This window comes from Erigeron canadensis, chromosome 7, assembly GCF_010389155.1.
Source record: "Erigeron canadensis isolate Cc75 chromosome 7, C_canadensis_v1, whole genome shotgun sequence".
NCBI classification, from domain to species: Eukaryota; Viridiplantae; Streptophyta; class Magnoliopsida; order Asterales; family Asteraceae; genus Erigeron; species Erigeron canadensis.
This window is the reverse complement of record NC_057767.1, coordinates 9,927,702-9,952,873: the sequence shown is the minus strand read 5'-3', so window position 1 is coordinate 9,952,873 and position 25,172 is coordinate 9,927,702. Positions and strand designations below refer to the sequence as shown.

Here is a 25,172-nt window from a genome sequence, read left to right as displayed (position 1 = left end):
TTATCATCCAAAACCTACTAAATTGTGTCTTGATATAAAAGAGGTGAGTTTTCCATCTTATCAAAAACATCATTTTGGTAAAAATTAAAAATAAAAATAGATGATTTTGATAAATATTTTTTAAGCTATACCATGATAATTATATCTTTTAGATAATTACACAACAATCTTACGCAAGAAAACCTTGCATAAGATGAATTTAATATTTGCATATAAAAATACAGTATCATTTTGTCGTTATCCCAAAAGAGGCCCGAAATTAATTTAAACCCAAAGGGAAACCTTTTTTTTTTCTTTTTGAAGAGTTGTTTTAATATGTGCTCACAAGATACATGTTTAAAAACATTAGATGAATTTAATATTTACATATAAAAAATACATAATTAATAATATAATCATTAATCAAATACAAAACTTATTGTTTTATGATTAAGATTTTCATATTGTAAAAAAAATATTGTGGAAATTTAAGAATTATGACTCCTTCGGTCCTTCCCCCTTTATAAATACGGGGAGGCGTGTTGGAATAAAAAGGACAAAACAGTCGTGTTTATTTTTTCATTTAATAATTTTATTAAATATGTGCCTAGAAAAACCTTTTATTAAAAACCAAAGTGTTATGTTAAAAAAAAAAAAGTGTAGTTAATTTTGTCAAGCCCAAATAAAAACAGAAGGAAAAAACATTTATATTGCATAAGATTGTTGTTTAACATCCAGGAAGAATAAACATGCTTCTGATGAAAGAGCGGCAAAGGTTAGCTCAGCTATTAAGGGTTTGTTCAAAAAACTCATATTTAGAGCAAGGCTTGCAGGTTCACGCTGCAACTCTGAAAACGGATTACGCTTTCGATACGATGATTAATAATGATATAATTGATATGTATGTAAAATGTGGCATTATTGAGAATGCACGTAAGGTGTTTGATAAAATGCTTCAAAGAAACGTTGTTTCTTGGACATCTCTTATGTGTGGTTATTTAAATCTAGGTGATGCGAAAAGCTCGTTGTTATTGTTATACCAAATGGGTGGGTCGTTGGTTAAGCCGAATGAGTTTACTTTTTCGACTAGTTTTAAAGCTTGTGGTTTTGTGGGTGTTGCTGAGAATGGTATGCAGATTCATGGGTGGTGTTGTAAGACGGGTTTTGAAGGGTTTTCGGTGGTTGGGAATTCTATGATTTATATGTATTCGAAATGTGGAAGAGTTGACGTTGCAGCTCGGGTTTTTGATGTAATGCCTGAGAGAAATTTGATAACTTGGAATGCAATAATAGCAGGATATGCAGTTGGATGTAACGGTGATAAGTCGTTGCTCTTGTTTAAGGAAATGCAGGTAGAGGGAAAACAAGTACCCGATGAGTTTACTTTTACGAGTACGTTAAAAGCTTGTGCTAGTATTGGTGAAGTGTCGGCTGGGAGGGAAATACATGGTTTTTTGATTTTATCTGGGTTTCCATTGTCACAGGAAACAATAGTTTCGGGTTCGCTTGTTGATTTGTATGCAAAATGTGGGTATTTGTGTGATGCTCAAAAAGTGTTTGATCAAGTAGAAAGGAAGAGTGTCATATCTTGGACTACACTAGTTATAGGTTATGCTCAGGAAGGAAATTTATCAAAGGCTATGGAGTCATATAGGGAGCTTAGAAAGAGTAACATTCCAATTGACGGGTTTGTTTTATCTAGTGTGATGGCGGTTTTTGCGGATTTTGCTCTTGTTGAACAAGGGAAGCAAATGCATGCTCACACGATAAAAGTCCCATATGGGCTAGACATATCGGTGGCAAATTCAGTTACGGATATGTATCTCAAGTGTGGTTTAATAGAGGAAGCAGATAAGTTGTTTTACAAGATGCCCAAAAGGAATGTGATATCTTGGACAGTCATGATAACCGGTTATGGAAAACATGGTCTCGGCAAAGAAGCGATTAACATCTTTGAGAAAATGCATTTGGACAACATTGCCCCTGATGGGGTGACTTACTTAGCTGTGCTCTCGTCTTGTAGCCACTCTGGGCTAGTGGATGAGAGTAAAAAATACTTCTCTAGATTATGCAATGACCCCACAATCAAACCGAATGTGGAGCATTATGCTTGCATGGTTGATCTTCTTGGTAGATCTGGGCGTTTGAAAGAAGCCTGGGATCTTATCATGTGCATGCCTGTTAAGCCCAATTCAGGGATCTGGCAGACTTTGCTTAGTGCTTGCAAAGTACATGGCGATTTGGAAATGGGACGTGAAGTAGGAGAAGTTCTCTTGAAAATGGATGGTATAAGTGCTGTAAACTATGTGATGATGTCAAGCATTTACGCTGATGCCGGTTTTTGGAAAGACAGTGAGCGTGTTAGGAAGTCGGTTAAGGCCATAGGGTTACAGAAAGTAGGTGGTCAAAGTTGGGTAGAGATTGATAAGACAATCCATTTTTTCTACAATGGAGATGAGAGACATCCATTGACATCAAAAATCCACAAAAAGTTGGAAGAAATTAAGAAAAGATTGAAAGAGGAGGTGCATTATGCTTCTGAAGTCAGGTTTTCATTGCATGATGTTGAGGAGGAATCAAAGGAAGAGAGCTTGAGACATCACAGTGAAAAGTTGGCAATAGGGCTCGTATTGGTTCATGATGACGGGGTCAAGAAAGAGGAGAAGAGATGCATTCGGATTTTTAAAAACTTGAGAGTTTGTGGGGACTGTCACGAGTTTATAAAGGGTTTGTCAAAGATATCAAATAAAGTATTCTTAGTTAGAGATGCTAATAGGTTTCACAAGTTTGAAAATGGCGAGTGTTCGTGTAGAGATTACTGGTGATAAGACCTTACAACATTGTTGGTCATTCTACTTGGCTGCGAGGACTAAACTTGAACCAGAAACACAGGTACATATCAGAGTTCTTATCAAAATCTGAGGCCCTTTAAGATTATGGACTAGCATTGTGGCCATTGAATTGGGTACCTGTAAAATGCAGAGAATCTGGCTGCATGTTAATATGGTATAATAACATGTGTTCCCAACTAAGCAATGTGAAGTGACTCCCATATCTACGTACATTGTAGTCTAAAACCAGTGCATATACGAAATATATCCAAATAGAGAGTTTTTAAAAAACAAACTATCCGTAATTTGAGGTCATCTTATACTTTTCACAGTTCATTTCTCTTTCTCAGTTTTAAAGAAATTTTAAGTTTTGGTTAAATTGTTGGTAAAACTAATCATAATTTTATAGGTCGTGGTCTATGAAGGTATGATCAGGAGAAGCCTGAAAGTGAAGAAGAAGCACACCAATTTATTAAAGGTTTTATTTTTCTTCATCATTTTGATTGTATTGCCTGGTGGGTTCTTGGTTTTGGCGGTTTTATAAGCATTGGTAGCAGGGTATTCTGGCAAGCGTGCTGCAACTGTTAGCTCTGTTTTTATTACAAACGTCAAGACTGGATTCTCAAACTGGGACTTTGACAAAGTAGAGGTACCATTTCTCTAAGTTATTGAATATTGGCAAAATGAGCAGGGCATATTAAAAAGGGGACTTTGAAACGGGTCCAGATGGATTTGGTGGGATCAGAATGGCCTGAAGCACTTTTAGTCCATACAGTTAAATTGTTTAAAAGTAACTAGTGTGTCAAAATGTCGAACATGATTACAAAGTTCTATTATTTCAAATCAGATGTAATTTATTAGAAAAAAATGATGTAGGAGGTTGTATGCAAAGAAGTACATTTTAGACGACTTTCAACCTTTTTGACTAGTTTCTTTTATAGCTATCTCCTTTCTTGTAACCCCGTTTTACCTTTTCGAGAATAGTGATAAAACTTAACTTGAATGAAGTGATTTGTGTCAATGTGGACTCTCAAAGAAAATGATCATTTATATGTGTCTAGTAGCATTTGTGGTGATCCAATAACGTTAAGACCTTTGTTAATGATAGCAGATTCATTTCCAAGAGATACTGGACCATGTTAGTAGTGTTTGTGGGGATCCAATAACGTTAAGACCTTTGTTAATGATAGCAGATTCATTTCCAAGAGATACCGGACCATATTATTAGTAAGCTGGTAAACAACATCGTTATTGCAGTTTCTTTTTCCCAATAATTCAGATAACTTACACTTGTCTTTCCATATTGTTGCATAGCTTGAAGAGGGGCTCGTGCTCAAGGTTGCTGGAGCATTGATAATTGAACATCCTTTGATCATTCCATATCTCAAGGACGTGGTTAGTTTTTCTGTTTTTCTACTTACTTGCCCACTCACTTGAGTGTGCACACTAACACCACTATACCAGTTAGAGTTGAATGATATGCTGGAAGCTTAACTTTAGAGTTGGAGAAATGGGAGGGTGGGGTACCGGGTCAGAATTTTTTATTATTTTTATCTGGGTTGGTTCGAGCAGCTTGATCCAAAGCACTTAATCAAACAGGTTTCAATTTTTGATAAATAATTTGCCTTATTAATATGATTACCGAAATAACCCAGTTTTTGCATTAAACAATTTAGTAGCTTATGCGTATTAGAAATAAGCCTTGGATAACTATCGACACGTTCAACACATTAGGCGTGTTTCAGTTTTAGCTAATTCTTTCTAGAAGTTTTCAAGTCCCTTACAGAGTCAACAATTAAACATGGCATCATTGGCCTATTCAAATGGAATTAGCAAACTATTAGTCTGTTAGATGCATGGCCAAATAGAATAGCTGGTTGGTCAAGGATCTATGTTTCTGTTGTACCCAACTATCCAACTAACTGATAAGGCTTTCAATGAAGTTTAAATTTGGTGCAATACCGTTCATCACACCAAATTATCATCTGTCTAATATGTTGCTCATTAATTTGATTACAAAAGTATCGACCCACTAAAGTAACTGCTGGGTGATGCAAGCCTACTCTGGTTTTGGGTTTCATGGTCTGATGTCAAAATCCAGACTAGTAGTTGCAAGAGCTAAGATCATATGACAAACTGGTGTGACGCATGGGTCCACAGTCAATCTTCACATGCAATCTTATCTTTTCTAAGACCCTTGTTGGATTCTTACCCTTGTTTCTGGGCATACTTGATGTTCAAGAGTATTAATAGAAGTGGTAACATGGGCAGCTTGCTCTTGTTAATTTTAAAACGGCTTGGGTGGGTCTTCCTATCAATATTTCTTATCCGTTTTCTTATTAGTAACTAATGTATTGAATTATTTTTTTAAAGTAATGATCTAATTTGTTGGAATTAGCAACATCCGAGGTTGTAAGCGTTTGACTTTAGGTGACACTTAATCTGTTTGACAACTGTTTCATTTTAAGCTTCTAAATTTACCCGTCTGACCATGTCTGTCCTTATCATACTCTACAGATAGGGACAACTGATAGTGTGATGGGACTCCCTAAAGTTCTCACCGAGAAATTACTAAATGAGGCTATGAAAGCATGAGTTTGGATTCATGAGGAGCATCATCACTAATATTTTACAAACTGTTGACATGATTGTATCCAACATTCCTCCATTGATGATGTTAATGTTATCTAAAACCATGCTGAAAATCCGATGGTTATGTTGTTTCTAATTTTCTATATGCAATGTCTACATGGTATGGATTAATTAACAAAGATTTCTATTCAGTGTTGCTTGCTAGATGCCTATGCATATGATCAAACGATATACTAGACGGAAGTGAGATTTTTGCCTGGGGAAACTTTTGTTCGAAATGATAGATCAGTTGAGGAAATTGAAATTTGGATATCCTATTTTTACATTATCAATCATAGTTGTACCCCGTTAAGTCTTCCCACATACATTTCAGATGAAGGTGTAGTTGTCTTTAGACTTGTCCTCTTTAGGGGTTTGATTTAACACTTGTCCTCTTATTGATACTAACCAGTACTGGGACTGGTAAAATACTGAAATTATTGAGTACCATAACGAAAGAGTAAAATATGTTACTAAAGCGGTACATTTTGTTTTATGATGTATCAAGTATGGCATATCCATGATCTGATTGGGCACATATTAGATCGTCTCACCAGTTTATACACGTCAAAAATTATAAAGTACACATTAAAAAGAAATGCTTCTTAAATGAAAGCTGAGCTACAAGTCTACAAATGATTGGAGCATTTTTGAGCAATTCGAGTTCGACCTATTTGAGTAGAACTATCTCAAGCTCGAGCCCGAGTCCAAGAATCCCAAGCTCAAAATACTTCACAAGCCAAGCTCGAGAGGTTTGACTTAGATATACTACCAAGCTTTTAAAGTTCATGATTTCTAGTGCAATATATTTAGATGAAATATTCGACATATTTAAACTTGAGTAACTAGATTTTAACTACTCTACTCTATATGATTTATGTTAATGATAGACTTGTGTTTAAATATGTTAGTATTGAATTTTGAAATGATTTTATCTCCCAAGTTGTAACATTGCCTTAATGGCTTTTGACTTACCCTATCTTTTTAAAATCGCTTGCGTATACAGAAAGATCCCATAATTCAAACCATAATTGAGCCAAGATCGAGCCTTCACACTGATTGTTCGTCGATCTATCAAGCCATGCTCGAGCTTACTCAAATTTTATCGAGACAAACTCTAACATTAAGCTTGAGCTCTGTGCGGCTCAATTGTAATTGTAGCCTTACATGAGAATAACTTTTCCAACGAAAACTAATGAATTAATAACTTACGTAACTATAACGTTTAGACATAGAATTTGATGACGCGCACGCCATGATTGTTGTGCATATTGAATCCCATTTTCCCCGTCTACTGAAGGATATAGAATATGTTATGAATTTGGCAAAGCTACTATAATCATTTCTAAATGTATTTTAGACCCAACATATATTATTTTATCTAGAAAAATTTTGTTACTTTTTTAAAGCCTTTAGTATTAAAAACCAAGTTTAATCAAATTATTTTTTTGACTTGAAAGACGTTTTGGTAATTTTTTTAATTAATTTTGTGGATATTGTGAAAAAAGTGATAGATGTTGAAGGGTGGTATCATTTTGGCTAGGTATTATCAGCCATAAAAATTCAGATAAAAAATGAAGTATTTTATACAATGATACATACTATATGATGTGACAGTTTGTACTTAACACAACAGCTATATACAGTTTTTTTGTGAAGCATGCCTTTAAAGAAAATTTGTTAATTATTTGAAAAGAAAATAATGTGGATTATTGAACATATGGTTTTGGTACCATATCTAAGTATCCAACTATCCCCCACATGTATCACATGTATACTACATGAAACGGGCTTACGGAAAAAATCTATGGGAAGTTTTATCACGGGTATGTTCGACAAAAATAATTGGGGTTGTAACGATGAGACTTTTCTTTCAACCTTTTGAGTAACTTTTAATTTTTTCGGCTTTCATAGGGCCTTTTTTCAAAAGCAACAACCTAAAGGAACATATTTTTTCTTCAAAACCAAAGCTCTGTAAATCCCTAAAAAGACCCTTGGCAACCATCTCCAAATCAAAAACCAAATCTGAGTTTTAGAAAAGAAACCAATGTTTTTTAAGTAAAAACATTTTGATAGAAAAGGATTCAAATCATTTGATCAAGATATTTCTAAAATGGCTTAAGGCTATACGAGATTTTTCTAAATAGTAAAAAGCTTTTCATCTTGCCATCCTAAGAAGGAAAAACTATAAAATTCACTAGTAGTATACCACCCAGATTTCATACTAAATACAGCCAGGTAGGACTCATAACGGGTCCTTTGACATGACCTTAACCGGTTCCAGGCCAATTGTACACCTGCGGTTCCAGGCCAATTGTACACCTGCTAAGTTTGCTAATATCATACTTCCATAACCCAGAAAACATCCTACATCAACCATAGTCATAAACATAGCACATAACAAACTTCTTCACTGAGATCAAAGGGTTTGACTCAGGAAGTATATGAAACTGGAAAAGTGAAAGCATCACACAACATATATTGTTTACTGAGCAAGAATGTCGGACTCATGAGCCATGAAGTCTTCACCGGGCCTATAGTATTTTGCAGGGGAGTATAGCCCAAGATTACCAACTTGACTTGTGTACAAACAAGCAAATCGTTCCACCTACAGCATTTGTTTGAGTGTCAATGGTTTGCTTTAGTTCAAAATCAGTAATTTTTTAATGTGTGGATAAAAATCGCTTTAATTCAAAACGAGTAAACTTTTTATGAGCGAGTCAGATAGGACTGGTCAGGTTGGCCCAACCCACCAACAATTTTTGTCCATTTTATTGAACTTTTGGACTAAATGAATTAAATATAATAACACTATAAATCTTTTTGGTCATACTATTGAACCATTTGAATACGCGTAGCATTTGAATACATATTCGGCAACTATTGAACCATTTAACCCATCTGACTTGTTTCAGTAAGCTTTTTGGTCATACTTCTTGTTTGACCCGTTATCAATAAAGTAAAAACAGACCCGCTTTTACATAGATTAGTTGAAATTTTTACGTTCCTACTCGTAAAGATATAAGGTGAAACTGTAAAGACCTGGTGCGCAAAGCGCGAGTTCTGGTAACCGGTTTTCATCAGCTGTCCCCAAATTGGATGAAACTATTCATATCAGAAAGAACAAATTCAATAATATTCCAGTGATTTTAGAATATTTTGGTCCATGAAAATCAGGATCGGGCATCCCACAGAACTTAAAAATAAAGTGCATATCCACAATCACAAAACATAAAATTTTTGATGTTGCTTACCTTCTCATGGAAAACTCTTTGAGCATCTTGATGAGCTGACCGAACACGTTTGCGCTGAGCCTATGCATATAAAAAACACAGTTTGGTTCATCTATTGAGTTGTGGAAATTCAAAATTGAAAAGGAAGAGAAGGCAAAAAAAAAAATTAATGTATGGAACGATGATAATTCCAGCTCAAGTTTGTATTGCGACGATCTTTGACCTCGCATATTTATTAGGCCAAATGTCCGACACCACATTTACCAAAACAAAACTTGATTGAATATCATATCAGAATAAAAATAAGTAGACAAATCAAAACATTATCAATCAACACTACAGGAAGGCTTTCTAGTGTAAAGGAGCCATGGACTATTAAAACTATTATTTCTCAAACTCCGAAACCAATATTGGTTTCACTTACACTTTGAAGCTTATTAATCATTTTTTCTTTAAAAAAAAATCATTACCAATTTTAGAGGTTGCATATTGGATGAATTTGCAAAAGTTCTCCACATTGAGGCAGTTTGCAAATTGGCACACTAAAAAAGATTTTTCATCTATTGACCAGGTCACCGAGGCTAGCAGAGTTATGACCACTACTGTCATCCAACATCACCCACCACAACTATTGACCTGATATTGACTTAAACTATCCGACAATCGACACACAATTAGCTACCAGATTGTCCCACAAACAGCCCAAATTGATACACAAAGTAGCAGCAATCAGTCAGCGGATCAAAAGGAGTTCATAAAGTGGGTCCATCTTGGTGGTTGTGACATAAAACTATTGGGTACCTTGAATCAACACAAAAAAAAGGTTGATTACCTCAGAGGAAACACTCAAAGAGTTTAGTACCTTTTTGTGCAGTTTTGATGATTTAGGAGGTCTCATGCATTAAAAAGCTGGTTCAGGCAATGTATCTCTAAGGCAATTCTTGAGGTTAACTTTTTTTATTTTGCCCATTAGAGATAAAAAACATAGCCCAATAATACAACTCATAACCAAATGGGTCAAAACTGCCACCTCGCCTAGCTTCTAATAAACAGCATTAGAGGTATCAACACAATAACAGAACAAGAAAGTTTAATCGTTTGTTATTGAACTCATTTCTACAAGGTATTCAGATAGAGATTTTTCAACAAGGGTATAGTTTATCATTTTAGAAAGAATTTAGTGAATTGTCCAACACCAACCTCAAGTTTCTCAAGCTTTAAACTGATCTTTTCCTTTTCACCTGCATCCAGATTTTCATGCCTGAAATGTAAGAAGAACTTCAAGTCAAAAACCATACTAGCATTAGTACATGCGAAGCAGTTATTGTGGCTTCTTGGAAGGGAAACACTATGTGTGGTAATTTCAAACAATTTATTAATGACTGGGTAAATTTGGTATTCCGCATCAACCCAACCAACACCAACCATTCTCCACTTTGACCCAAACCAACCCTCACATTTTTCCACCTCAAGGAAATACGTACTCAAGGGACCACTTCAAATGATGGGTTTGATCTTCTATCTGATCTTGCTCACTCCTAAGAAGTTGGAGTTTCTGCACAAATTAAATATTTCAGTGGATTACATGGAGACCATATTTCTACAGCAAAGCAATAGAAGCTTATAACACTACAAAATTAAATAGATGTTGCATGAACCCACTACACGGAGTAAAACTATTACTGATTATTCATCTTTCTTTTTTGGGTATCGAAGGCATTATGCAAAGAGCCAAAGACACACATATAGATACAGCGTACACGTAGATACATAAATTCATAAACAGATGTTTGTGTATATGCATGCATGGCATGAGCTGTGTGTGCCGGTGGTGAAATTATTGTTCCATATACATTGATAGCCACGTGTTTTACACATGCACTACAAATTACTTTACACAACAAAATTGAGGCAAACAATATACACAGATTCTTGCAATACTTGCTATTTTCCACATAAAAGAATGGATGAACCCCCCCCCAAAAAAAAAAAAAAAGAAAGAACAGCTGACACAAGAAAAGGAGAACAAGAGAGAACAGGAACAAGATATCTGTAGACATCTACTTTACTAAATGGTTAAGTGTTGAAAATGTATTCAACTTTTGTCTGAAGGCTGTTGTATTGATCAAAATTAGAATGCTTCTATTTAACACATCCAACTTTCGAAGTAATGTAGTTAAAATACCTCATCATGGTCATAACACATAAAAATTGCTATAAAACAAGCTAATCATGAGTTTTATATGGAAAACAACACAGGTAACAGTTTCCAAACATCCTATTAAATGTTCAGAATCAATATCATATACTGAAATTCTATCCATTAATATTTGATACTGGTAAGATCCTCTCAACCAGAACATTTACCTTACGAGTGAACCCTGAGGATGAGAGAACTCTAACTTCTTTCTCAAGTTCTGGAACAACAAGCATTGTTCTCCAGCCTGTTACATGTAACTGTATTTATATGCAAGATTGATATTTCAAATAATATTGTCATTTTGGTCAAATCCATAGCTATAGAGCATAAAGATTGTCATAAGCTGCAATAACGATATCAAATGCGCTATCTACTTAAGAAAACTTACATATTAGCTCATGGTAACTAACTAGTCAACCATCAAATGCTAGTTATAATAATAGCAGTGGATTAGATGCATGATATATAATGAATTATTACAGAAAGTTATACCCAGAATTTTTTTGCTGCGTAAGATATCACCATATATATGATCTCCCACATAGAGAACCTATAGACAGTTGAACAGTACATGTTAACTTTATGAACGCATAAAGAGAGTACAACAAATGAAGAAAACAACAATCAACAGAACTAAGAGATTCAAGAATATCATTCAGGCAAAGATAAGGCAATTACAGCACATAATAAAGGAGTACCAAAGTAAAATAATGAAGACATTAATAATTTGCCTTAAAAATATGGTGAAGACTATATCAGGAAACGCCATTAAAACTAGATATTAAAAAATATCTTCATAACATCAAATTATATAGCTTAAGAAGCAATAATAAGCGACAACAGTAACTTGTTTCTTGGTAAGCATAAACCGCAGATTGAAATCAAACAACTATTGAACAACAAAAGTAAAATGATAAAGATGGCAACAATTTATCATAAACATAAGATGAAGACCATTTTGGCAAGAAGTTATTGAAACTAGATATTAACGACTATCCTTATAACATCATATATTATGGCATAAGAAGCTGCAATACTATGTTACAACGCATTAAAATCATATAACTCTTTAGCAGCATGTAATATATATTACAAGAAGGTTTAAAAAATCAACAGATAATTACAAGACAAATGCAATGAAGAACCCAAAATATTACACAATACCTGTGAACTTGACCCCACATTAAGTAATTTATGCAGATGCCCAACATTGCCTCCCTGAAACACCTTGCAATGCTTATTTGGGATGTCATCTGGCAGTTCTATCTCAGGACATCCCACCTAGTGATAATTAATTACAACATGTTCAGTGTATGAATAAATGCATCCCGGGAAAGGGAGAGGGGGAGGGGGACAACTGAAAAGATGTACGTACAAACCTGAGCAAGTGGAGTACCATTGTCAGTATTGATGAGTTTCCCAGAGGCAGGCTCAACCATAAAAAGATTAGCACGATTTTCATCATGGAAAAAGCTTGGTTTCGCGCTGCATGAACAAATCTTTTTCGTTAACATATGTTCTATTACACATAAAGCACAACAGGTTCTTTAAACAAAGTAGTAAAAGCATAAACCATCTAAGGATATGAAGACAAAGAAAAACCAGAACCTGCCAGTGATGACAAAGTCAAAGTGTTGGAGCCAATCAAGACTTAAAGAAGAACTGCCATCTATTGCCCGTGGCCCAAATACAAAATTCATCACGACATTCGTATAATCCCAAAGGCTGCATCACATAACCAATTTTAGGTAATGTTATATTGAGGTTGCAAATAGTACTTCAAAAATAAGGGCTAAGGAGGAAACCCTAATCCTGGTACCACATAGATACCCATCATCCCTCGTAAGGGTTATGATTCCGGTAAAATACCTCCACTTAATCCCCACCTGACTTAGGCACCACGTAGGATCGAACCAGCGTCGCTAGACCTCACATGTGGGCCAAATTGCATTGGTAACAGGTACCACTCCATCTATGATGGATTGGAACAAATACTCAAATAGTAATTCCAAAAGCATGTTCATATAATAATGTCATCTCCGTTGGCGTGAATACACGACCCATACAGCCATAATATCTATTCTCGGTTTTTCATTTTACTTCTGTAGAGTAACTCTTTCAGTTTAATTGAAGTGAATTGGTAGAAGGCAAGTTCTTCATTTTTGTTTCTCAAACCGCTAATCATTTACATACATCATATTTTTAGTTGTTTTTACCTCAGTGGCTGAAATGGTTCAACAGGAGCAAGACGGGGCCAACATTTTAAGTCCATTTATGAGTCAAGTCCAAATACCAAACATGAATCAATATAGTTGACTTTGCAACAGGAGATGCAGCTATGCTTTAAATGAGAGGTGGCGAATTGTGTAAGCTGGGATAGATTAATTTACATATGATATGAGTAATTATATATCAAATGAACACCTTTTAAGTCCAGTACTCCAGTTTCTTTTTTACAAATCTGGATAAACAGAATATTTTATAACCAATAGGTCAACTGAACCAGCTCATCAAATGAATAGTTGCGCATTCTACTTCCTCTATGTTCTTGACAGCATATCTTTGCCAATGCCACCCTATCTATTACAGAAAACAATTATGGGATATAGATATACCTGTTTGTCACTAAGAAGACAGCACGACCAGATGATTTCAGCATATTAAGCATTGGGGCAATCGAGTTGTCCTCATTGATATATCTGAAAAGTAAACACAATGCTCAAGAAAAGGGAAGATACAAAAAGAGACACAAAACGATAAGAGGGAAGATGTATACAGACATGCATACATACACACACGCACACACGCATAGACATGCACATGTGCATATACTAATTCCTAAATATCCCCAAACCCTGTCTTCGCCAAAGTACATACAACAAGTAGTATTGATGGAATGTAGGATGCAACACTCTGCAACTCCACATAGCAGAAAGTGGAGAAGAGAGTCCGATGACCAACCTTACGAATTAAGCAAACACTTGTGTAATATACATAAAAAGTTATTTTTGTCTCTGATATTCTTTGAAAAAGTTTCCACTAAAATATAGTAGCACTCTTTGTTGCGAAGTTTATTTTATAAAAGTTTAAAGGCAAATCTTTTTTGTGAAGTTTTTCTTTGATAAAGTTCAATTTTTCTTCATTAACTTTTACGAAATGCCAACGCAGACTTGATCAAGTCATTCTAATCTTAGAATTATCACTTGATTCTTTTGATCTCACCAGAACCCCTTGATGTCACAAAATCTGAAGTTAAATGCAAGTGTTGATTTACTATAAAAGGATTGATGGAAAATTTGATATAATGATTAATTCTCACTTTTCCATCTTTCCTTTTGTGAGGATTCATTCCCAACTCAAAGTCATTACTCTTGATATCTATCGTCTTTAGTGTTTGGTAGGTAACAATATATGTTTATTTGTTTAATGACTAGATCATATATAGATCATTATTTAGGTTCTCTACTTTGTGATACTAGTTTGTACCACACATTGTTTAGCCTTATATAGAATGAGGATTAATTTCCATGTGTACATTAGTTGTCATTTTAGATAGCTTGATTCATCCACCACTTATAAGTCTAAGATATAAGTTCATCCAAATCATCTCCTAAAGGAAACATTCCATCCCTCCACCTCCAATTTTGATCTCTATAACTATCTAAATTCTCAAAAGATCAGATACATGTTAAAGTCAACTTCAAATAGTTGGTACAAAGTGTAAACGTGCAATATAAGAGCACATTTGGTAATATAATATTCATGTGTTACTTTAGTTATAAGACATGATCATATATATTTTAGCATCTTTTATACAAACAATACTTATCTTAGCAGATTTTTTGTGGTGACACAATTACTATTTTGTACCACCGTCATTTAGGCTTAAATAGTAACCAAGGATTGATTTCCACATGTACATTAATTATCAATTTTAGACAGCTTGAAACGTCCACCGGCTATAAGTCAAAGATATAACTTCAGCCAAATCACCTCCTAAAGGAAACATTCTCATCCCTCCACCTCCTATTTTGATCTCTATTACTATGAAAATTCTCAAACCCAGGTTCAAGATCTGGCGCATGTCAAAATCAACTTCAAATTGTTTGTGCAAAGTGATAACGAGCAAAATAAGAACACATTCGGTGAGATGATATTCATGCCAATACTTAAGTTATAAGATGCGATTATATATGTTTTAGCTTATTTTATACAATCAATACTTGTCTTAACAGATCTTTGTGATTCTACAGTGACTAAGATTTCCTCTCTAAGGCTTCAATACACTTCTGCCCATCCACAACATGTTTGTCAAAATTCCTGATATGCCCATATCTACTAGGTTGTCACTCGACGTGAATTGTCAAAAGGGTATGGATGCACCCTAACTCTATTTCCAAAAGTATTTTTAGAAAATGATATAAACTAGAAGCGGAAAGCGGGTAGATTGGGTAATGGGTCAAAACATGTGGTTTAATTTGCAGATTAAAATGAGTTATGTTGGGTTGGTGATTCCGCTCTAACTTTTTTTATCCACAACTAATTTGTAAATAGTTAACGTAAACAATACGATTACGGAAGCTATGGTACTTAAATAATATAACTTCTTTCAAAAAATGATGTAGGAAAATGTAAGCATTTAAATGCGCATTAGAAAGATCTGACAAAATTGACCCATTTCTTTGTTAGCTATGTTTTTATAAGTTACATGTTTGACCCGTTACTGAAACACAATCTAGAAGTTAACACGTTTCCATTTAAATGGGTTAATTTTGCCACTTCTAGAAAACTAATTCACTCAGTATTCACAAGCCTCTCAAATTTTACACCTGTGTGCTTCACGTAGTTATAATAGATGAATGGTGGGGTTTAAGTTGTTCACTTAACTGGTCATGTCAGATAAACTAAATAACACCAACAAAATTAAGTTAGTTAGAAGGTAGAGACTGTTGCCTCTTTTCTGGAATTAGTTCGACAGGTCGTACCAAGTAATTAGCTCATACCACTCCTTATCTTCAAGATAAATTTCTAACTAAAATCTCAAACTAATACTGGTTCTCTTATAGCTTCCTAAGTTGGTGCTAGAAAGGGATTTATAGAATCTACATGATTGACAGGAATGTAACTATGGCATAATAAACATCAAATATGGAAAATAAACATGTTTAACATTAGCGCGATTTAAAATGAGTACATATACTTAGGACTGTTGAGTGTGGGTGCAAGAAAAAAATTTAAGCTATGGTCTCACTGTAATAAATTTAAAAAACTGTACTGGAATTTAAAGATATATATTTATATATTTACTCCAGATGACAAAGTAAAAATGTACGGTATAATACTTGTTAAACCAGTCCTTGAATAGTCTTTTAGTTGCAAACATTTCACCTCCATTGTTGTAAGGCTTATATTACAACAGTGAGTGTAAAATATATTAACCTCTGTGGCTCTATTATGTAAGTGTTGTAACGCTTAGTTATTTTTATCACCTCCATGGTTTATAAGCTTTAGAAAGCTAGTCCTACTTGATCATATTATTCAATCCAAAAGTGGTAAATAATGTAGATATGGCAACGCTATTGATAAAGCAAATATGAGATAAACACCCAAGAGATTAGTCGGCATAGTATTTAAACAGCGAACTCTGGGTTGATTTGAACTTCTAATAAACCCCCAAGAGATTATCCTTGTTCACAGAAAAAGGTATGATGGTTAACACATGAGCTACTGAAAATTTTATACTAGTATAGAAGTTTTATTTCAAGTATGTTGGGTTTATGGAGACTTGATAGGCCAGCCTAGTTTAGAAGGCTGCTAAGGCAGCGGGCCTTACAGATTAAGACACAGCAGGCCCCTTAATTAATTTAGGCCTGGTTGCTTGGTAACTTGGAGATTAAGTCACTAACCCTAATCTGTCTATTATAAATATATTGTTATGTACTTGTAATTCCTCATCACGAGAGTGAGATGCAAAAAGCTTTAATAAAATATTCTAGTTGCAGCCCGTGGATTAGTTCACACAGTTTAGTGTGAGATACCACGTTAAATCTCTCGTGTCCTTCTTCCTTGTTATTTTCTGGTTCTTGTTTGTGTGTGTGTACAGTTTATTCCAAACAAGTGGTATCAGAGCTAGGTTGCATACAGATCACACATTCACCTAGCTGTCCCCCAGATTAGGGTTCCAGCCAAGACCATCCACCACAGCCGTCACCCAGATTAGGGTTCCAACAAAGAACAGCCAGAACCGCCGCCACTGTAGGCCTTTAGCAGCCGCCGACAACCAGAACTGTTGCAGCAGCCGTCGCCTGTCAGTTTCTGATCAAGTTTTTCAGCGATTGCAGCACCACCGCCGCCCAGATTTCTGATTAGGGTTTTGGTGAAGTTGATTTGGGCAGAAATCATGGATGCGTTGTCTAATATGTACGAGAAGCCTTCGGCAGCAAATAAAGTTTTCTTGATTCGAGATTTGGTGAATACAAGGATGAAGGAAGGAAGTTCAGTAACAGTGCACATCAATAATATGAATTCAATCTTGTCTAGACTTGAGTCAGTGCAGATAAAATTCGATGATGAGGTCCAGGCTTTGCTACTGTTATCTTCATTACCTGATAGTTGGTCCGGAACTGTTACAGCCGTTACAAGTTCAGCAGGATCCAAAAAGCTGACTTTTGAAGGGATTCGAGATTTAATTCTAGGCGAAGTCGTCAGACGAAAGAATTCTGTCGAATCATCGAGTGACTTGTTGAATGTAGGTAGAGGAATGAGTAATAGCAGAGGTAGTAGAAGCGGAAACAGAAAAAGGAGTCAGTCTAAGGCTCGTAATGATGTGACTTGTTGAAACTGTAAAGAGGTCGGTCATTTTAGGAATCAATGTCTGAATGAAAAGAAAGAGGTGAATACTACTTTTGCTTCAGATGATGAAGCAGATGCTTTATTCTGTAGTGTAGAAAGTAGTGTGGATTCCTGGGTAATGGATTCTGGTGCTTCGTTTCATGCTACCCACGACAGTGAGACGTTGAAGAATCTTAAAGTAGGGGACTTCGGAAAGCCTAAGCTGGCAAATGATGATATACTTGATGTTACGGGCATAGGAGATGTTGATTTGGTAACTTCAGCCGGTACTACTTGGACTTTGAGAGACGTGAGGGTTATTCCAAGCTTGAAGAATAGTTTAATTTCAGTTGGGCAGTTGGATGACCTAGGGCACAAGGTTAAGTTCAAGAATAGGCAGTAGATAGTTGTTAAAGGTAATCTCGTGATAGCTCGTGGACACAAGAGAGGTTCGTTATATTTTGTTAGTTTGACATCAGAAGATCATAATAGAAAGAAAAAAGAAGTCCGGTACTACTCCGGTTCACAGAATCTCGTGAGCAGAAGAGGGTTTGCTTTGCAAGAGAAAAACCTAGAGCCAATGTGAAGATTGAGGATGAACGAGTTCGAAAGGTTAGACCAGTCAAGGGACATCATGACAGTGGGAGCGTTGGTAGTAAGCTAGTCAAAGCTTCAGTAGTTCATTTACATCTTCCAGACAACAGTGGGTTGTGAAAACCAGGATTTCGACTGATAAAGTCTCTCCAGATGATTACTTGCTTATAAAGGAGAGTGTTTGTTCTCAGGATTTCTCAGGGTCTGACAGTTCGTTTCAGTGGGAGTCTATAGAGACAGAGAACGAGTCAGGGGCAGAGTAGCCATGGCTGATGAGCCGAAACTCAATGGAGTTTCAACAGACCTTCAGGTTAATTGATAAGAAGGTCGCTACAACTAGGATAGGATGGGGTGATGGAGTTATTAGACGTACATGTACAAGTATTCACAGCGGAAGGCAGTTTGAAGATTATCAAGCCTCCAAGTGGGAGATTGTTAGGGTTATGGAGACTTGATAGGCCAGCCTAGTTTAGAAGGCTGCTAAGGCAGCGGGCCTTACAGCTTAAGACACAGCAGGCCCCTTAATTAATTTAGGCCTGGTTGCTTGGTAACTTGGAGATTAAGTCACTAGCCCTAATCTGTCTATTATAAATATATTGTTATGTACTTGTAATTCCCCATCACGAGAGTGAGATGCAGAAAGCTTTAATAAAATATTCTAGTTGCAGCCCGTGGATTATTTCACACAGTTTAGTGTGAGATACCATGTTAAATCTCTCGTGTCCTTCTTCCTTGTTCTTTTCTGGTTCTTGTTTGTGTGTGTGTGCAGTTTATTCCTAACAAAGTAAGCTACAGCTAAAATTTCTTAACCTTTAGTGGGTCCCCTACTTTACACATAAACTTTATCATAGTAATTTCTGTGTTGAAATCATATGTGACACAACACCATGGCACCGACTCCACAGTGTTGCAAGTTGCAAGATTATAGTTAATTAATGTAGGCCAAAGGTTACTTTTCTTTATACCAAAAAGCTTAAATAGAAAAAGAGAATGCACATACTTTTTTGGATCTTTTGCAACCATCTGCTTCAAAGTTCCATCACGGTGACACATATCAACAGCAGAGCGGACATCTGTATAGATACGAGAGTAGCTGCAAGATTTATTTGTAGCATTAAAATATTTTGTAGAATTCCAAATAATGAATAAACATAAGAAAGCAATACATAAAAAATCACCATTTTCATACAAAACAGACTAATATGAAAAATTATGAAGACTTAACACATATATGATGAATAATTAGAGCAACCTGAAGTATGTCCACTAACAAAATCTGATAAGATTAGTTCAGGATCAACTTAATTGCGATGTTAACATAGCAACTTGTTATCTCCATCTTTATTCCCATAATTAACCACATGCAAGACATGTAGGAATACACTCTGAATACTTGTTTACATAATTGAAATGACAAACTAAATCTTCCTCTTATACCATCATTGAGTACTTCTATTAATGCTGTAAATGGAGGGCATGTGATTCTATCTAACATATATGAATTTCTACCCAACACATTCTACTTCTCATATTTTGTCTTTCCTCAACTTAATTAGTCATCTCCAGGTAAGTTGCGGCAGAAGCTTGAAAAGTAAATGAAAGACACAGTCACGGTATATAGAATGTGAACTTATGGATATTTGTACACATGTACAAGACTTATTGTCCGGACTTTTTCCCGACCAACCGAATTTGTTAAATAGATTAAATCAAAGACCTAGACAGTAGTCATACAGCTAACATACAGTTAGACATAATCCCAGAGCAGATAGCAATGCTACGCATCATACGTAAGGAGACCATGGTATTGTGTAAAGTATAATAATCATGCTATCTGTCTTTATAACCATACAAAAGAGTAAATCCATCCAGCATCCACCCTAAAATTCGAAGTTATCCAAACTTAATAATCCAACGTAGTGTAATAAAAACTATGACTTTACATTTTTAATACGAAGCTAATAATAAACCTGTCGCAAGACCTTATTATGGTTATACGTAGTAATCTACTCTATGCAATACAACCAAATAATTCCAACTCAATTTTTATACATCTTAATTTGATAAATTCCATAAATAATGGTTAAAACTTCAAATAAGTATACTTAAGGTAAGAAGAGAGCACCTATGACAATTTCCAATACCCCAGATGTCAATAAGTTGACAACATCAAATGTGTCTCACAACACGTTAAACGAATGTTCATTGTATAACTGAACTTTAAGCTCAAATTCCATAAGCAGTTAGAATAAATAAATTAACCAAGAAATAAAATACTCTAGAAAGCGGTTGCCAATGATAAAATAATCTATGACTACAGCATCAATCAGGAATTGGAAACATTAGTTAAAGGTTCAAGTTTTGCCCCTTACTCTTTATCATCTGAGAGTTTCCCAGGGTTATTATCCTTGAAATCAACCAGCTGAGCAAATAAATAAGCTTCTGCTAGTGAGAACAGTGTATCAATATGGGCATAGTCAGGCCCATCAAATGCATCACGAACAAAGCCGTTTCCATAAGTCTTCGCTTTTTCATCCTTTGATATTAGCATTAATCCATGATAGGCAACTTTAACATACTTATGTCTGTCCATCTGGTAAAAAAAACAGAGTATAGAAGGTAAAAAAGAAAAAAGATAATAACTTGAAAATAACATATGGTAATTAGGTCAATTCATGCTACTCGGACAAACAGATAACGATTGTATGTAATACTTGACAGCTGCAAACCTTCAACACATTTCCTCGCTTTTTATCAAGAACGAGTCCTCTGACCATGTATTTCCAATCAAATGATAACTCCAGTATCTGCATTGAAACAGAAATGACAAAAAGAAAAAAAAAATTAACCTTGTCAAGTAAATATAGAACAAACAACTATTGGTAGCTAAAAACAGAAGTCATACGATTTAATTGTCACATTTGGCCAGGGGTGATGTACTTAACTATACATAATGGAATAAAGGATGCAAAGTACTACAAAAGCAAATAGCTGATTAGTTTACATCATACAAATATGTTACCATTTTTATTTATTTGAAAATATAATTATATTACCTTTTACTGTAAGATATGAATCGAGTCAAAGTGTCAAACATTCAGATATGCAAATTAAATGTTGACAGCAAATATTAAAGTATTTTTATAAACGATTTTGCATACGTAATTTAGGAACGATACTACATCCAGGTTATGTAAATCAATATCAACAAACCTCCTTTGGATATCCCAAGTTGTTTACTAGCTTCTCGACAGTACCATCATAAGCAAGGGCTTCGAAAGTGTCAGGTTTGTACTGGGCCAAGGTATAGTCCATATCAAAGCCAATGGCAACGATGTTTTTCATATTCACCGCACTGTTACAGTATATCTGTTTCCCTGCATCAACGTTTTGCCTTCCTTCAGAACTTGACCATAAACCCTTATCCTGTCCTTCTTCCAAGCCTTTAACTCTGTCCATTTTACACCTTGATCGTAGCTAATAAAGGACCTGTTTAACGGAAAACCAGAATTTATCTTTCATGCAGTTGATAAAAGTAACATTACATAAAAGAAGGCTAAGTAATGCAGCAAAATCACTAACTTTTAGTTTTCCCACATTCTAACAAAATGAAACTATTATGTAAGCTAAAAAAGCTCAACGTTAATGTTTCTCTTCAGAAACTACAAGAAAGACTGAAAAGCATGTGAAACAGCATGAAGGCACCACAAATATTTTCTCAACATTATAGATAAAACACCATAAGTTTGTACTAAACCAAAAGAAAACTAGGAAGGTGTTAAGTAGAAGCATGTTTTAAGATGTTATATTTGATATATAACTGTCAAACCACTTCATTGACAGCAATTTAAATATTGGTTTAATGAAAACGATTTGAAACTTAAAAAGAGGAAAATCAAAAGGATGATAGTGGTCCCCAACCAAAAAAGGACTCCAAGTTTTTACTGATTAACTAGAACGACCACTAAATAACATGTACGTCACACAATAAATGGTAGATAAACGACAAATGTAAATGAAGAAAACCATCTAACTAACACTAGACACATATAAAAGCTTAAAATTAAGATGTGAAACGAATCAGACAACTAGTATCAAAGTGTCTATTCATAGATAGAACGTCATCAACCCGACAAATTATCAAAGTACGTACTAAAAGCTCACAAAATAATGAATGTGTATGACTAAAAGAATGTTTAAAGGGGCTTTAAATTTTTATTTGACTATTAAGCAACTTCATTAAACCAACTGGGTTGGATCATCAGTTGGAACTCTTGCCTCTAGAGACATAGGTCATGGGTTCGATCCTCATGCTCAACAAGGCTAGAGGTCCTTTTCTACCTTTGGTAGAACCTGAAAGCCTCTCTACCTTTGGTAATACATCTCAACCTCCCCATACACCGTCGAAAACGGTATTGGGACCCAAAACCCGTGAAAGATGGCATTGGGAGTTACTTCTTTTTTTTAACAACTTCATTAAAAGCCTCATAAAGATAGGTTTAATGAAAACAATTTGAAACATAAAAGAGGAAAATCAAAAGATCCAAGTGTTTATCGATTAACTAGATACAGAAAATTAGACACCAATAAAAAAAACACGCACGTCACGGCATACACAGTTATTAAATCTATATCCCAAAAACGACAAATTTAAATGACGATATCCTCATAACTAACCAATCCATCAAACTCGGAGGAAACAAAACAAGTAAAGGATGCAAACATGACACATATGAAGAAAAACCCACCAATAGGACACACACAAAATCTTAAATATCTTACTAAAGCAAGCATTTGAGTAAACTCGCCTAGCACAAGAGTTAAAACCCATATCCATTAACAAAGCAGATCAATTTTTCATAGTTTCATCTAGTCCTAAAACAAATACACTATTACAAAAAAGAATTACTTTCACGAAATCAATATTTACAGGACAAGTCAAGTTATTTATACAAGCTAAATTCAAAACATTCAGATCATCAACCAATCAAATTTCCATTTAGATGGAAAAAAAAAATAACACTGGAAAACAGTAGCATTCGACTAACGTTTCATACATAAACACATAGTCTTAATTAGTATCACAGATCAACACCAAAAATGTTGCTTGCAAAAAACTATATTTATCACTAAACCGAAAAACTGTAAAAAGAAAATTTAAAAATATAAATACATTTCAATATAATATTTTTTTATTTGAACTTAAAAAACTAAATAAATTGATTAACAAAATTAAATAATACTTGTAACTAGAATTAACAGTAAAAATAAATATAATTTAGTTCATCAAAACTATATATTACCTTTTGATCAAATATATAATAATAATAATAATAATAATAATAATAATAATAATAATAATAATAATAATAATAATGATAATAATAATAATAATGATAATAATAATAATAGTAAACAGTAGTATTTAAGTGATATATTATACTCCTATACATAAAAGTGCAGTTAAATTTTGTATACTTTCATGCAAATTAAGATTCTAACACTAAACAGTATAATAAATTTTATAAAAAATATATTTAAAATAAATGATAATTTAAAAACGAATAAGTACCGAAATCGGAAAATGAATTAGGGGACAGTGAAAAATGATGATGATGATGATGATATAAGGAAAATGAAGCGGTGAGGGTTTTTGAACACGCATCTTATATATAGATATATATATTTATTGATTAATTAGTTGTCATGATGTAATATAATTGAATTGACAAGTGGAAATCGGAGACGACGTCGTATCATTGGGCGGTGGTAGTAGTGATGATGATGATGTATAGATATATAAATGTGTATGTATATATTTAGTGATTCATTCATATGAAGAAATTATAATGATAAAAATGTGTAATGTGGCTTACGCATGTCAATTGAAATTTTAAGTAAAGTTTGGTGGAAGACGGAAGTTGGAAAAGATTAAATTCTCCCGGAAAATACGGATTTATTGGTTTTTCAGGGGGAAAGTGTGACTGTGAAGATGAGCGACACGTGTCAGGGACGGTTATGACGGAAGACGGTGGTGGTTGATTTTCCGGTGAGGTGAAGAAAGTGGTCACGGAGGAAGAGGCGAGTGAAGATGGCGGGGGATTTGGAATTTGGGTGTCTTGGCTGGTTTTTCCCTGTTTTTATAATAATTAATTAATTAATTAACTTGATGTGTTGACTTTTTTATAATATATATATATTTTTTTAAAGTGTGGATTAATCATCGCAGCGAAAACTATAGATTAAACTACTTTTATATACCTTTTACCCTCCAATACCCGGTAAGAGAAAACTCCAACTAGCCGCCCGAAGGCACGACACTAATTAAAGATAAAACTCTGCTCTTTCAAGGTTTGATCCAGAGACCTTACCCATCACAAAGAGTATGATATATATACTCCTTAAAAATTAAGTTCAGAATATGAATTTCAACATTAATTAGCACATTACTTGCTTAATGCGGTGGTGTTTATAGAGGTGACAGTGTTCATGGTGATGGCGTGTGGTGGTGGGGATGACTGTTAGTAATAGAGATGGCGTCGAGTGATGTAGGTAATTATATAAAAGATTAATGAAGATATTGTAAATGATAAATGACTGATAGTGTAAGATATCGTTATGATTATTTTATACATTTTTTCATGTAACTTTCAACACGAGAGGTATTTTTTTATTATATTGTATAGAAGTATAGATATAGATGATGATATATGTACGACTAATTTAATAAAAATAAAGATGGTTTAGTCTGAATGTAACTAACTATGCCTGAAAAGTGTGCACGAACTCAAGTAAACTTTTATTGAATGTACAAACTTAATAAAAATGTTCAAATCATATAACATGGTATACGTGGCAGCCCCATACAAGCTG

The 25,172-nt window shown here is 34.6% G+C and overlaps 2 protein-coding genes across 5 annotated transcripts; one reads left to right on the top strand and one right to left on the bottom strand.

Moving 5' to 3' along the window:
- Positions 1–737: 737 nt before the first annotated feature.
- On the top strand, positions 738–5,575 carry LOC122608093 (putative pentatricopeptide repeat-containing protein At3g15130). Of its 4 annotated transcripts, none has more exons than XM_043781181.1 (6): positions 738–2,871; positions 3,220–3,288; positions 3,368–3,459; positions 3,922–4,037; positions 4,125–4,205; positions 5,328–5,575. In XM_043781181.1, the coding sequence occupies exon 1, from the start codon at positions 738–740 to the stop codon at positions 2,802–2,804; it is 2,067 nt and encodes a 688-aa protein (XP_043637116.1). In that variant the 3' UTR covers positions 2,805–2,871; positions 3,220–3,288; positions 3,368–3,459; positions 3,922–4,037; positions 4,125–4,205; positions 5,328–5,575. The 4 variants fall into 4 exon arrangements, with proteins under 4 accessions (XP_043637116.1, XP_043637114.1, XP_043637115.1 ...); XM_043781179.1 differs by having other exon boundaries at positions 3,922–4,045; XM_043781180.1 differs by having other exon boundaries at positions 3,919–4,045.
- A 2,196-nt stretch (positions 5,576–7,771) lies between these two features.
- On the bottom strand, positions 7,772–24,161 carry LOC122607684 (5'-nucleotidase domain-containing protein 4-like). Its single transcript, XM_043780705.1, has 16 exons — positions 23,872–24,161; positions 21,513–21,788; positions 21,029–21,106; positions 20,672–20,892; positions 19,300–19,392; positions 13,490–13,573; positions 12,483–12,599; positions 12,254–12,359; positions 12,039–12,155; positions 11,367–11,424; positions 11,042–11,118; positions 10,159–10,229; positions 9,875–9,935; positions 8,696–8,755; positions 8,484–8,546; positions 7,772–8,049 (listed from the first exon to the last, which is right to left on the bottom strand). Exons 2-16 carry the CDS (start codon positions 21,756–21,758, stop codon positions 7,927–7,929), a joined length of 1,575 nt encoding a protein of 524 aa, XP_043636640.1. The 5' UTR covers positions 21,759–21,788; positions 23,872–24,161; the 3' UTR covers positions 7,772–7,926.
- Positions 24,162–25,172: the final 1,011 nt, after the last annotated feature.